The sequence below is a fragment of the Halichoerus grypus genome, chromosome 12 (assembly GCF_964656455.1).
Source record: "Halichoerus grypus chromosome 12, mHalGry1.hap1.1, whole genome shotgun sequence".
NCBI lineage: Eukaryota > Metazoa > Chordata > Mammalia > Carnivora > Phocidae > Halichoerus > Halichoerus grypus.
Window position 1 is genome coordinate 55,238,970 of NC_135723.1, and position 14,440 is coordinate 55,253,409.

Consider the following 14,440-nt stretch of genomic DNA (forward strand, 5'->3'; position numbering starts at 1 on the left):
TCTAAAATGGTGAATCCTTTCCAGAAGATTTTCAATTTACTGTGCTCAGATTCATCAGAGGAATCACTATCTATGGCAGCTATAGCCCTATGAAATGTATTTCTTAAATAATAAGACCTGAAAGTCAAAATTACTCTTTGATCCGTGGGCTGCAGAATGGATGCTGTGTTAGCAGGCATGAAAACAACATTAATGTTGTTTCATATCTCCGTTAGAGCTCTTGAGTGACCAGGAGTATTGTCAATGAGCAATCATATTTTGAAAGGAATCCTTTTTTTCTGAGCAGATCTTGACAGTGGGACTAAAATATTAAGTAAACCATGTTGTAAACAGATGTGCCATCACCCAGGCTTTGTTGTTCCATGTATAGTGCAGACAGAGTAAATCTAGCATAATTCTTAAGGGCCCTAGGAGTTTTGGAATGGTAAATGAGCATTGGTTTCAACTTAAAGTCACCAGCTTCATTAGCCCCTAACAAGAGAATAACCCTGTCTTTGACACTTTAAAACCAGGCATTGATTTTTCTTCTCTAGCTATGGAAGTCCCAAATGGCGTCTTCTTTCAATAGAAGACTGTTTCACCTATATTGAAAATCTGTTGTTTGGTGTAGCCACCCTCATTAATTATCTTAGCTAGATCTTCTAAATAATTTACTACAGCTTCTACATCATCACTGCTTCACCTTGCACTTTTACATTATAGAAACTTCTTTCCTTAAACCTCATGAACCAACCTCTGCTAGCTTAAAATTTCTGTAGCTCCCTCACCTCTCTCAGCCTTCACAGAATTGAAGAGAGTTAGGACCTTGCTCTGGATTAGGCTTTGGCTTAAGGCAATGCTGTGACTTGTTTGATCTTCTATCTAGACCACTAGAACTTTCTGCATATAAGCAGTAGGGCTGTTTCACTTTCTTATCATTTGTGTGTTCACTGGAGTAACACTTTTGATTTCCCTCAAGAACTTTTCCTTTGCATTCACAAGTTGGCCCACAGTGTGGTACCTAACTTTGGTACCTAGTTTGGAGACCTAGCTTTGAGCCTATCTCATGTCTTCCTCTACTTTCAACATGTCTTCCTCACTAAGCTTAATCACTTCTAGCTTTTGACTTAAAGTGACACAGACCTGCAACTCTTCCTTCTGCTTGAACACTTAGAGACCATTATAGGGTTATTAATTGACCTACTTCCCATACTGATGTGTCTCAGGGAATATGGAGGTCTGAGGAGAGAGAGACAGGGAAACAGCTGGTTGGTGGAACAGTCAGAACACACATTTATTAAGTTCACCATCTTACATAGGGGCAGTTTGTGGCACCCCAAAACAATTGGTTTAGTAACATCAAAGATCACTGAGCAGCATATGATCAAGAGCACCATAACAAATATGATAAAAAATACGAAATACTGCTAGAATTCCAAAATGTGACAGACACAAAGTGAGCAAATGCTGTTGGAAAAATTGTGCTGATAGACTTGCTTAGCACAGTGTTGCCACAAACCTTTAAATTGTAAAAAAAAAAAAAAAAAAAAGCAATACTGCAAAGTGCGATGAAATGAAGCACAATAAAATGAGGTATATCCTGCAACATGTGAAATAACTGTTTCAATATCAAGTAGGATGATTGCTGTTCCTTGTTTCTTTTGCTTTGTTACAGAATAGTATTCCATCTCATCACCTGCATTTTTGCCTTTGAATCCTACATCCTTAGTGTCTCCCAAGGCCTTAGAGTTAAAAGACGGGTTTCCACTTTCTTTCAATGAAAAGAAATGTTTCATTTCTTTTTTTTAAAGATTTTATTTATTTATTTGACAGAGCGAGATAGCAAGAGCAGGAACACAAGCAGGGCGAGTGGGAGAGGGAGAAGCAGGCTTCCCGTGGACCAGGGAGCCCAATGCGGGGCTCGAGCCCAGGACCCTGAGATCATGACCTGAGCAGAAGGCAGATGCTTAACAACTGAGCTACCCAGGCAGCCCAATGAAAAGAAATGCTTAAATACACTCTTATTCTTCAGTGTTCTGGGTCATTTAATAAACAAAATTTTCCTTGTTTCTCATTTCATGAGGAACAAATGGTTTCTCTTGCCAGGGTCCACTCTAGAACCTCAAATTATTGAAATAGAAGATCCGAGAACCTCTAGATTAACGGAAGAAAGATAAAGTGCACATAGGCATAAATGCCTTACTCTTTCATAAAAATGGAGGCTTATATGCCACCTGCTCTTTCATTTGAGTTATTGTATATTGTTTGTCCTCAAGAGAAAGCATGCTTCAATAGTGTTATTTTCCACGAACTATGTCTCCGTATATGCCTATATAGACCTAGGTAGAAAATTAAAAGGATATGTAGAAAATTTTCAGAATGTAAAATAATGTACCATTTCAAATAATCTTGTATTATTAGCATACACTCGAAAGAACAGATTATTATAGTTAAAAAAAAAAAAATCCTCTTCATGAGTTCCGTGACTGAGTTTCGCGTCACGGTAGAATATTGGGGAAGACTAACTGGACTGAGGATTTCTGGAGCTGACACCTGATCTGCTCTCAAACACTGCGTAAACCAGCCTAAGCAAGCAGGCGTTCCACATCCGGGAGACACCAACGGGATCGTGTGTTTTTGCTTTACGAATACCAAGCAAATAACTCTTGTGTTCCATGCACGATGCCTTTCACTTGCAGTCCGTGATAATCTTTCATCATTTAATAAATACATATTGAGCGTCTACAATTTGCCAGTCTGTGATGCTGCAGGGAGGAGAACACCAACCCGGTTCCTCTGGTGCTTACACCAACAGGAGATACCGCCTCCCTATCCAAAAAAAGAAAATCTCACCCCGTAATCTAAATTTGTAAAACCTGACTCGGGGAAACGGAAGGGCACGCACGCCCCCGGAGCGGCTGGCAGTGAAAATTCCGCCGGCGGCCGGCGGCGACAAAGACACCGGCCCGCACCCCGTCGCCGGGAGCGGCGCGCCGCTGTGACGCGCAGGCCCCGCCCCCTGCTCCCTTCCGAGCGCGCCCGCCCCCGGAGCCAAGTGCGCAGACTCCTCGGCCCGGCTCCGGTTCTGTCGGGACGCCGCCGAGCCCGCGACGTCGCCTCCCGGTGAGTTTTTGAGGGGGCCGCCAGGCCTTGTCCTTCCGCAGTGGCCGCGCCGGCAGCAGGGCGCTGCAGCCGCAGTCCCGGCCGCGCTGTTTGGTAAACAGAAGCCCCAGCGTGCCCGGAGCGTGCAACCCCTCGCTCGGCCCGGCCAGCCCCGGGCGTGCACCGAGCTGACGGAGGATGGCAGCCTCCGGGGTGGAGAAGAGCAGCAAGAAGAAGACCGAGAAGAAACTTGCTGCTCGAGAAGAAGCTAAATTGTTGGCGGGCTTCATGGGCGTCATGAATAACATGCGGAAACAGGTACCGCCTTTGTGGGAGTGACGGACGCCAGGGGGGAGGGGGTCCGGGACTCGCGCCCCTGGCTCCCTGGGCCGAAACCGCGCCCGGTGGATCGCGGCTCTCTTCCTCGGTCCTCGCCCTTCCTCCCATTTTCGCACGCTAGTCAAGCTGCTGTTTAGCAGAGGGTCGCGTTAACCCGTTCTCGAGCAGCAGCGTCTCCTCGTCTGCGGATGCTGTGGCTCCCAGGTCACACTCCTGGGGGACTCCCCGGGCTGGCGTTCGGCGTCGCGTATCGGTTGTATAACAGCTCTGCCCTAGTTATCTCTTTGTGAGGCGAGGATCCCTCCATTGGCGAGCCGCTTTAAGGTGTCGTGAGATCTTGTGCGAAGAAGCCCATTGGCACAGCCCAACCCGAAGCCCCTAAAGAAGGGAGAAGCAGTGCTGGCCTGAAATCAGCTACTCTAAATAAACGATCCCCGCCCCTCCTCTGTGTTAGCCGGGTGGAGCTAGTTGAAGACAGTCCTCCTGTACGTGTTAATTTAGAGCAGAAACAGTCACCGATAAATGCCGCGCAGTCTTTTAAGGCCCCTGTGCGCCTCTGTTATTAAGAGGAGCTCTTTGTTCTGTCTTTGATGTGTGGCGCATTAATGAAAGTCTTCACGTCGGCGAAAGGTGGGTTATGAAAAGAATGGATTTTAACACGGAGAATGTAGACTAGAGAGGTTTTTTGTTTTGTTTTTTTAATTCCATAACATCTGATACCAAAGAGCATAGAAAAGTCACTTGGTTACTTTTTTTTATTCCGTAAGCTTTATTCTAAAAAATACGCATCTAAGGAGATGCAGGAATGTTTCTGTTTTGTAACCGTGGTTCTGTTTTTAAAGAAGACAAAAGCAGGATGTATGAATAATAGCAAAACCTCGTTTGCTTATCTAGTGGTTCTGATGAGAATATGGAAAACAGTACAGGAATTTGAGATTTGTATGAAGATACTAGCTTCTGGTTTCTTTAAGCAAACTCTGACTGCCGGGATCTTGTCTTTGTTCATCAGCGCCTGGCGTGGTGCATGAATGCAGTAGATACCTGTCCGAATGCCTTTAAATCTTTCCTGGCTTTTGTGCTGAAGTAGCTGTGAACGTCTGAATTCAGTATTATGTGTAACTTACTTTCATGTATCTATTTCCATGTATACGTTCAAGTTCCTTTCATGTAAACCTTTTTATATTTACAACACCAGTGACTTCATATTACTGGTGCATTTAACAAGTGTCTGCTTATAAAGGGTGAACAGCCTTCACCAGTGCTCAAATTTGTTTCCAACAGCCCTCTCACTCCCCCTGGATATGTGGTTTTGTCTATGAACGCCAGCATGGTGAAGCATTGCCTCATTCCTTATGTAGAGCTGGGTTGCAGCATCAGTTGTTTACTTGAGGAAGAGGGGATTTTTCTGAAACTGTATGTTCAGCTCTTTGGGTTTAAAAATTGATTCATATCCCGTCCTTAGACTTAGCTTTAGAGTATATTAACATCTGTTTATTTACTGGTAAGCTAGAAATAAAGTTACTGAACAATCAGGATGCTGTTACTGTTACTTAGTAGGAAGGGGAAAATAGATGCTGGGTGGAACAACCAGGGATCTCTTCCACAGTGGTTAACTGACCTTAATCTGTTAGATTCTCTCTTTGTCAATGGCTTTACATGTTATTCGGGTATTCTCCAATAGAACTTTTACCAACTTCATGGAATCCTGCATCTTTTGCAAGATGTGCAGTTTCACTCTGCAGTTGATTTACGTTGTACTCACATTGTTCTGTATAACATCATAACACAAGAGAGACTCACCAAGAATGACTGACAAGGGCAGTTGATGGGAATTAGCAGAAATAGAAACCCGTCTGGGCCAGCGGAAGAATGTTTGAGTGAGAACCAATTTTATAAGTGTTCTTGTTCTTTAGTGAATATTATGTTGTGACTATTTTTGCTTCCCCATATGACCTCATTACTTTGGGGATCAGAATAATGAGTGCCTGGATGACAAGGACCCCTCTGTACACACCCAGAAACATTCTTACAGGAAGTTGAGAACGCGGTGAAATTAGAATGTCTGAATTCCAGTTCCTGCTCTCCCGTTAATTAGTTTTGTGATCTTAGATAAATATGATTTAGGTCATTTCATCTCTTGCTAGCCTAGCAGCCAACTCCATACATAGTGGCCAGTGGGGGTTCTTCAGAGCCAGCAGCCTCAGCTTCTTATGGAGCCTTTTCCTTCATCATCCTTGCAGTCATTTCTAGCCTTTTGTTTTTAAAGTCAGCTTTCCAATGAAGTATAGGATTCATTAAAGAATACAAATCATAAACATGCAGCTCAATGAATTATTACAAAATAGACATACCACTGCCAACAAGAAATAGAACATGAAGAGTACACTAGAGGTCCCCCTTTACACTCTTCTCAATCACTAGCCACCCCCCAAAGGTAACCACTGTTTTAACTTCTATCACCATAGATTTGTTTTTTCCTGTTTTAAAATGTATATAAATGGAATCATACAGTATATACTCCTGAGTCTTGGTTTCAGAAAGCTTAACATTATTTTTGTGAGATTTAGGATGATGCTCTATGTAGCTCTAGTACATCCTCATTGTATTTAGTATTCCATTGTAGAAATATACCACAGTTTATCCATTCTATCATTATGGACATTTGAATTATTTCTAGTTTAGCACTATGAAGAATAGTACTACTTTGAACATTTTTGTATATTTTGTACATGTCTTTAGATGTGCACATGTATGCATTTCTGTTGGGAAATACCTAAGAGTGGAGTTGTGGAGTCATAGATTATGCTACACTCAGCTTTAATAGATACTGTCCTGCAGTTTCCAAGGTTGTGCCAGTTTATGCTCATGCCAGCCATGTATTAGGTTTTTACTCTACCTCCTTATCAACACTTGGTATTGTCAGTCTTTTTAATGTTAGCCATTCTAATGGGTATATAGTAGCATCTTATTTAATTAGGTTGAGCACCTTTTTATTATCCTAACTTTTTGTTTAGATTAATTTTATTACTTGATACACTACAGAGGAGCTCTACAAAGCAGGGCTAGGTCATAGTCACTACTGCTCATATCTAATTGCTTTTGCTCTTGTGTTAATGAAGTCTAGGAGACCCTTAACATTTGAGGGATATGTTTTGAGACCTTCCTTAGTACCACTACAGTTTACAGTTTCCTCGTGTTAAGTGAATTAAAGCATAATTAGAATTTAGAAGCTTATGTTAAAGACCTATTGAGAATTATGTGAGAGAACCAAAACTGATTTAAGGAATGGATGCTGAGCAGTCAGCTGGGCTTACTTAGTAACTAAAAATGAATCAACTTCTGTACACTCACCTCTTCAAGATTGTAAGTTACTACTAGTCATTAATCTTTAGGGTCTCTTGTGAATAATCTGTACCCTCTGCATTAAATCCTCAGTAATAGAAACACTTCTTGAGCATTTCTTTTCTATCAGCCATTGTGCAATGTGTTTTACATGCTTTGTCTCATTTAATTCCAACAGCTCTCATTGTCATCTCCCATCATCCAGACCTTCCTATTTTTAACTCTCTGCTGTCTTCTCCTTTTGTCTGTCCAGGTTAGGAGATAATCATCTCTCTTCACTCCCTTTCCAATGCCCCAGGCTTTCTTGACCTTCCATCCTTTTTTCACATCCGTCTGGTAAAAAGCATCGATGACTATTTACCTTTTTTGTGCAAGGTTTCCAAGCACAGCTGGAAAATATCCCATTACTGGGCAGTTCTTTGCCAGTTAAGTCCTAATTTCAACTCAGCTGTCAGTACTGGTGATCTCCATTATTTTACTGTTTTCCTCTAAAATGAGTCCTGTCTCTGTATCTTCACTTTCAATAGATCACCCTCTTTTGATACCATAAATAAATAAAAGACATTATTTTGGTACTATCTAACTTTTAAATTTCCATCACCATATCTATACACCTATTTTGACAGTTTTTAATTTTGCTACAGTGAAGAAGCTGCCTCCTTTCCATCTAAAGCCAGTTCTTTCACTTGGGCTTTGGCTCCCTCAGTATTAGCCTAGTCAGAAAAGTTATATTGTTGGTTATTCCATCTCTGTTGAGCATCTTTAACTTCTCCTTCTCTACCTGAGTCTAGCATTTAGGCATGTTTTAATTTCTCTAACTTTTAAACCAACCATCCAAACCAGTTCACCTATTCTTAGTTTCAACATTCCTCTATAAATAATAACTCTCTCCCCACTGTTAAAACCAGAGGGTGGGTAGATTCACTGCCCCCCCCCCCCACCTTTTTTTGGCTCATTGTTGACTTACTCCTCTAGCTCAGTTTGGCTTTCTAACTCATCCATTTGGATGAATACTTACTGAGACCCACTGCATGCTAGGCGTTTTGCTAGATTCTATAGTTGCAGTGATGAGCAAAACCAGACAGTCCTTACTCTCATGTGGTTTTAGTCTAGTAGGAGAGTGAGACATTAGTCAAGCAGTCACACAAAAGAAATGTAAAATTGCAGCAGTGGTAGGTATTATTAAAGAGAAGAACGTGATACAGTGAGGGGTATGATTGGATGATTTGACCATCAAATCAGGAAGATTTTCCCAAGGAACTGGTAAATGAACTGAGAGCTGAAATAAGAGTACGTGTTAATTAGGCACCTTAAGGAAGAGCTTCTTAGGTCGATGAACAGCAGATGCAGAGGCCCTGAGTCAGAGACCTACTTACCATAGAATGGCAAGTTCAAGAGGCTGATTAAAGGCCAGTATGACTGGAGCACAGAACATAAGGGGGAGGATGGTGTAAGATGAAACTGGAGAAGTAGCTAGAGACCTGCCCATGCACAGTCTCCTAAGTCAAGTTAGGAGGATTTGCCTTTATTCTAAAACCCCTTCAGATGTGTGTTGTGCGAGAGAAAAAGGGAGAGAGAGAGAGGAGGGATCTGCAGGTATTTGTTTTTCTTTTGAAAAAGATAGTTCCTGATCTGTGGCAAATGAGGGAGTTCTCAGAGTGGTTGTTGGCAAACCAAACAGGAAGTTGTTCAGTAGCTCAGTGAGACGGTCCCTTGAACTAAGGTGGTAGCAGCAGTAGCAATGAAGAAAAGGTGACATATTCAAGAAATTTAGGAGGTAAAATTGACAGGACTTGGTGATAACTTCCACATGTGGCTGTGATGACTAAATTAGATAACCAAATTAAGATAACTTGAAACAGGATCTGATAAGTTCACAATAAATGTTGGCTATTTTTGTTGCTATTATGATAGTGGTGGTTGACTGGATGCTGAGGGATTCAATACAAGTTTTCGGTTATGACCTCTAGGGTTCTAGAATGCATAACTAGGTAGATGGTGACACTAGGAGATACTGGAAAAGGATCAAGGCTTTGAGGAAAGGATTATAGTTTGTATTTTAGATATGTTCAGTTTACAGTGCCCATGAGACATTAAGGTACATATGATGAATTGACAGGTCTGGAGAGTTACAGGTTAAAAGTGTAAATTCGTGGGGCACCTGGCTGGCTCAGTCATACCTTGTGCAACTCTTGATCTCAGGGTTGTGAGTTCGAGCCCCATGTTGATGGTAGAGTTTACTTAAAAAAATTTGCGGGGGGGGGTCGGCACGCCTGGGTGGCTCATATGGTTAAGCGTCTGCCTTTGGCTCAGGTCATGATCTCCAGGTCCTGGGATCGAGCCCCACATTGGGCTCCCAGCTCAGCGGGGAGTCTGCTTTTCTTTCTCCCTCTTCCTCTCCCCCCTGCTCATGTGCTCTCTCTGTCTCTCTCTCAAATGAATAAATAAAATCTTTTTCAAAAAAATTTTATTTTAGGGGCACCTGGGTGGCTCAGTCGGTTAAGCATGTGACTCTGGATTTTGACTCAGGTCATGATCTCACAGTCCTGAGATCAAGTCCCTTGTCGGGCTTGAGCTCAGTGGGGAGTCTGCTTAAGATTATCTCTCTCCCTCTCCCTCTGCCCCTCCTCCCGCTTTCTCTCTCTAAAATAAATAAATCTTTAAAAAAAAGAAAAAAAAGGGCACCTGGGTGGCTCAGTCAGTTAAGCGTCTGCCTTCGGCTCAGGTCACGATCCTGGGGTCCTGGGTTGGAGCCCCATGTAAGGCTCCCTGCTCATGGGAGTCTGTTTCCCTCTCCCTGTGCCCCTCCCTCCCACTTGTGTGTGTGCACGCACGTGCTCACTCTCTCTCTGTCTCTCAAATAAATAAAATCTTGAAAAAAAATTTAAGTGTGGGGCGCCTGGGTGGCTCAGATGGTTAAGCCTCTGCCTTCGGCTCAGGTCATGATCCCAGGGTCCTGGGATCGAGCCCCGCATCGGGCTCCCTGCCCCAAGGAAGCCTGCTTCTCCCTCTCCCACTCCCCCTGCTTGTGTTCCTGCTCTCGCTGTCAAATAAATAAATAAAAAATCTTAAAAAATAAAAATTAAATAAAATTTAAGTGTTAATTTTTGATTATCTGCAGATGGAAGATAACTTCTTTGTTGAAACCATGGCGAGTCAAGGATAAGGAATGAGCCTATAAGGAGGCCCCTCATCCCCCAAAAAAATGGCCAGAAGAGTAAGAGGAAAATGAGAGTTTTCAGAATCTGAGAAGAAATTGTTTCAGAAGGAGCATGGCAAATTTTGAAGCCTATGAGAAATCAGGATATAGCGACACAGGAGAGCTAATTGACTGTAGTGAGTGTTGTTTTGATAGGGAGACAGATGGAAGTCAGATTATCTTGAGTAAGATATGAGACAATTGAAACAGCTTTATTGGAGAAATTTGGCCCTGAAGGAAGTAGGGGAGTCAAATGAAGTTCATTTGGTTTTATTTGTTTAAATTGAAGAGATATAAGTGTGCTTAAAAATCACTAAATTCTAACTCTGAAACTGAGAATACAGTATATGTTAATTCAGTTGAATTTAAATTAAAAAATTTTTAAAAAAGAATTCATTTGAGGTGTAGAGCTTGAATGTATATGAGACAGAATGGATAATTGATAGATGATTCCTGAGATGAGATCTAAAGTAAAGGTAATTAATCTCTTTTGGGAGGAGGACAGTTTCTCTTCCATAAGAGTGGGAAGGAAGAGAGATTAGTATATAGTTGTGTTTGGAATCAGGAGAATAAAGGAGTTTCTGTCCAGAGGCCTTTGCTCTCTCTGAAAAGTAGGAGATGAGATCATCCACTAAAATGAAGGAGGAAGATGAAGCTAGAGGTTGAGGAAAGTAATTTTTGTGAAGAGTAGAATTGGTATAATGGCTGGCAGTATTTTTGAGGTTAATTATCATGGATTTGTAATGAATATATATTCTTAACCAGGTCTTCACAGTCCTGTCTGACGTAATCCCAACCTGTTTCAGTCAGATCACCACTTTTCTCTTAGCCATTTCACTCCAGGCACCTGTCTTCCTTCAGAGCCTGAAATGTTGTAACAATGCCTGTTAACTCTCTTTCTCTCCTCCTCGTGCTTGCCACTTCCTCCCTGAATGCCCTATATTATGTCAAGAGCCTCTATTATATATACTCCATTCCTTTCGTTCACGCACTGATCATCTATATAAAGGCAAGAATGACTTCTTATTTTAAAGTATGTCTTTGCTGCTAGGCTCTAAGCTTCATGAGGGTAGGGACACTGTCTTATTCAGTGCTATATTGCCAACATCTACAATATAGGTGCTCAAATATTTGTTACGTAAATAGTTGATGTCATACGTATGGGTGATAACACCTAGAGGTTGAGGGCAGAGTAAGAAGGAAAGTGGACAGAAGATAAAACTCTGGGGGAGCACCAACATTTTAAAGGATAGGAAGAAAAGTGCATTGGAGATGAAGGTATGGAAGGAAGAAAGACAGCAGGGAATAATGTCATTCAAACCAAGATACAAGTTACAAAGAAGAGACAGTCAGGAGTATCAAATGTAGTAGGGAGGCTAAAAAAGATAAAGTGTCCCCTGGATTTGAAAATTGGTGGTTTTAGCAAGTTAAGTTTTAATGGAGTGGTGGGGGAGGGGGCAGATTTTACAGGACAAAGGAGGGACAAAGTGGTGAGTAGATGGAGAGGGACCTGCCTTCTGTATGGCCTAGGCTTTTCAGGATGGGATTAATGTTCTTTAAATTCCAGTAGTATATACCCAAAGAATACAAAAATACTAATTCAAAGTGTTTATAGCATCATTATCTACAATAGCCAAACTATGGAAACAACCCAAGTGCTCATTGACTGATGAATGGATAAAGATGTTGTGTGTGTACACACACACACACAAAATATTACCCAGTCATAAAAAAGAGTGAAATCTTGCCATTTGCAACAACATGGATGGAGCTAGAGAGTATTATGGTAGGCGAAATAAGTAAGAGAAAGACAAATATCATATGATTTCACTCGTTCATGGAATTTAAGAAACAAAATAAATGAGCAGAGGGGAAAAGGGGGGGGGGGGCAAACCAAGAAATAGACTCTTAATAATAGAGAACAAACTGATGGTTACCAGAAGGGAGGTGGGGGAGAATGGGTTAAATAGGTGAAGGGGATTAAGGAGGGCAGTTGTGATGAGCACCAGTTGATGTATAGAAGAGTTGAATCATTGTACACTTGAAACTAATATTCCATGGCACGTTAACTAACTGGAATTTAAATAAAAACTAAACATATATTGATCTCCACATTTAAAAAAATAAACTCCAGTAGTATAAAGTGCATACTACCATCATGACACTTACCCCATGTGTGTTGAATGAATGAATACAGAAGCGTATTTTAAGGGAGACATGATTGTGTTAAAATTCCTTCTGAAGAGAAAGACAGTCAAGATTTGGGAGATGCAAGAACTCTTCATGCCAACCCCAAAGGCCTCTAGCCTTTGGGACACTGCCTTCGTTGGACTTCAGCTGTAACTACCACTAACTGTTTCTCTTTCAGAGTTTCAAATCCTGGATAGAGAGGATCTGATAGACCTAGCTTGGGTGGAGTGTTAACCCTTTGAATCAATTATCTATGCTAAGGAGAACAAGGTCATGTAGCACAAACATGTCTTGAAAGATTCATTTTATGTACTGAGGCCATTTCCTGAGAGGGGAGAATTATAAGTCAGGTAGCTACTCCAGTGAAAAACCACTACAAAATTTCGTATCTTTGAAATAGCCAGCATATTAAATATTTTAGTACATAATAATACAGCATGTAATTTAGTTACGTTCTGTTAAACTGTCAAAAATGTGGTTGATTAATATTTAAGAGAGACATTCTTAATGCCATCTATGCTAAATATCATAAATTCTATACTTAATATCAGGTTAACCTACTGGAAAATGGTATACCAGGATTAAATGAGTTTTTTTTAGAACTTCTCTTTGAATTGCACTTAAATCGAATCACAGTTTAATATTATACTGTAAGCGTTCATCATGAAAAATTATTGTAAAGTGGCTTGTGGGGCACCTGAGTGGCTCAGTCAGTTAAGCATCTGCCTGCAGCTCAGGTCATAATCCCAGGGTGCTTGGATCGAGCCCCGCATCGGACTCCCTGCTCAGCGGGAAGCCTGCTTCTCCCTCTCCCTCTGACCCTTCTCACTGCTTGTGCTCTCTCTCTCTCTCTCAAATAAATAAATAAAATTTAAAAAAATAAAGTGGCTTTGTATCTTCTATAAAACTTCTTTTAGTAGTGTTGCCTTTAGTCACTCATTGCTATGGGAAACAGTATGCTATAGTGGAAATAAGATGGATTTTGGAATCAAATAGATCTGGGTTTGAATCCTAGCTCTGTCTTCTCACTAATTGTGTGACATTGGGCAAGTCACAACTTCTTTAGCCTTTTATGTTAGTATCTGCACAACAATGATCATAATATTATATTGACCTCGCTTACTGATGTTGGGGATAGTGAGACAGAGAATGTAAAACTCTTTTTTTTTTAAGATTTTATTTATTTATTTGAGAGAGAGCACAAGAGCGGGGTGAGGGGAAGAGGGAAAAGCAGACTCCCCGCTGGACAGGGAGTCCAATGCTCGATCCCAGGACTCTGGGATCACGACCTGAGCTGAAGGCAGATGCTTAACCAACTGAGCCACCCAGGTGCCCCTGAAAACTCTTGATAAATGATTCAGCATTATCAAATATTGTTGGTATTACTGTTATCACAGTGAATCTCCTGGAATTATTGGTTACCAGGCAACCAAAATATGTTCTCTCTTAAGTCAAAATAATTTATTGCAAGAACATCAGGAACTTACCGTATTGACCACAGGCTGGAAGATGAGCAGGCATGGCAGACAAGCAGAAACCCTGGCATTCTGTGTTAGCTGGGTTTCAGAGACCCTGGAGTCAGTTACAGGGCAGGGGCAGTCTTGACTGCTTGCCGCAGCTGCCGCTGCCGCAAAGACAGTTCTTCCTCCCTCTTTCTATTATTTGCTCAAAATTTAAAATCCTGAAAGTAGGTATATAATTGGCTGGCCTTAGATTGTTTGCCAGATTTAGGCTGTGCTGAGTGAACAGAAGAAATAACTGACTTTTATCTTCCATAATGAGAGGCAAGCTCTGAGAATTGGCCTCTCACCAACGTAGTTCATAATGAGGAATTTTTCCAGAAATGGGAGCTTGGGGTTCTAATAGGCAGGAAACTGGATGCTAGATTGCCAGAATCCATTAAAAAAAGTCATCAAGTTTCATCATTTCAAGATTCTAAGGCCTAAGTCTTAGTAGATTCTTTATATGATTGTGGAGGGAAAAGTTTCATAGTTAAAACTTATATAAATATAAGAGCAAGGATGAAAATAAAAATAGAAGCCACATTCATTGCTTATGATTTATTTGTTAATGTTTTTATTATTCATGATTTCTTCCTTCACTGCCTATTCCTATTCTTTCTCTTTAGCCAACTCCTCAAGATTCTTTATCTGATGGGGTGACCTAATCCTTTATTCCTAGGTGCCTTGAACCTTTGGTCTTGCCTGTATAGGGTCAGTTTAGTCTTTTATTAACATTTATTACTAGATTTAGCAGTACCAGCAGAGGGCCTGGGATTTGATTTTATGG

The 14,440-nt window shown here is 41.2% G+C and overlaps 1 protein-coding gene across 6 annotated transcripts in view; it reads left to right on the plus strand.

Moving 5' to 3' along the window:
- Positions 1-3,019: 3,019 nt before the first annotated feature.
- The window catches only part of KLHL7 (kelch like family member 7), a 68,816-nt gene continuing 57,395 nt past the window's right edge, over positions 3,020-14,440 (plus strand). The window contains exon 1 of one of the 6 annotated variants that reach the window (XM_036122907.2): positions 3,020-3,102. Coding sequence is in view for 1 of the 6 variants with exons in the window: in XM_036122904.2 (XP_035978797.1) it covers positions 3,280-3,399 (120 nt within the window). In the remaining 5 variants the exon portion in view is untranslated. Of the gene's footprint in view, positions 3,400-3,892; positions 4,051-14,440 lie in introns of those variants that run through there. The other 5 variants (XM_036122904.2, XM_036122906.2, XM_036122909.2 and 2 more) reach the window with 5 other exon arrangements.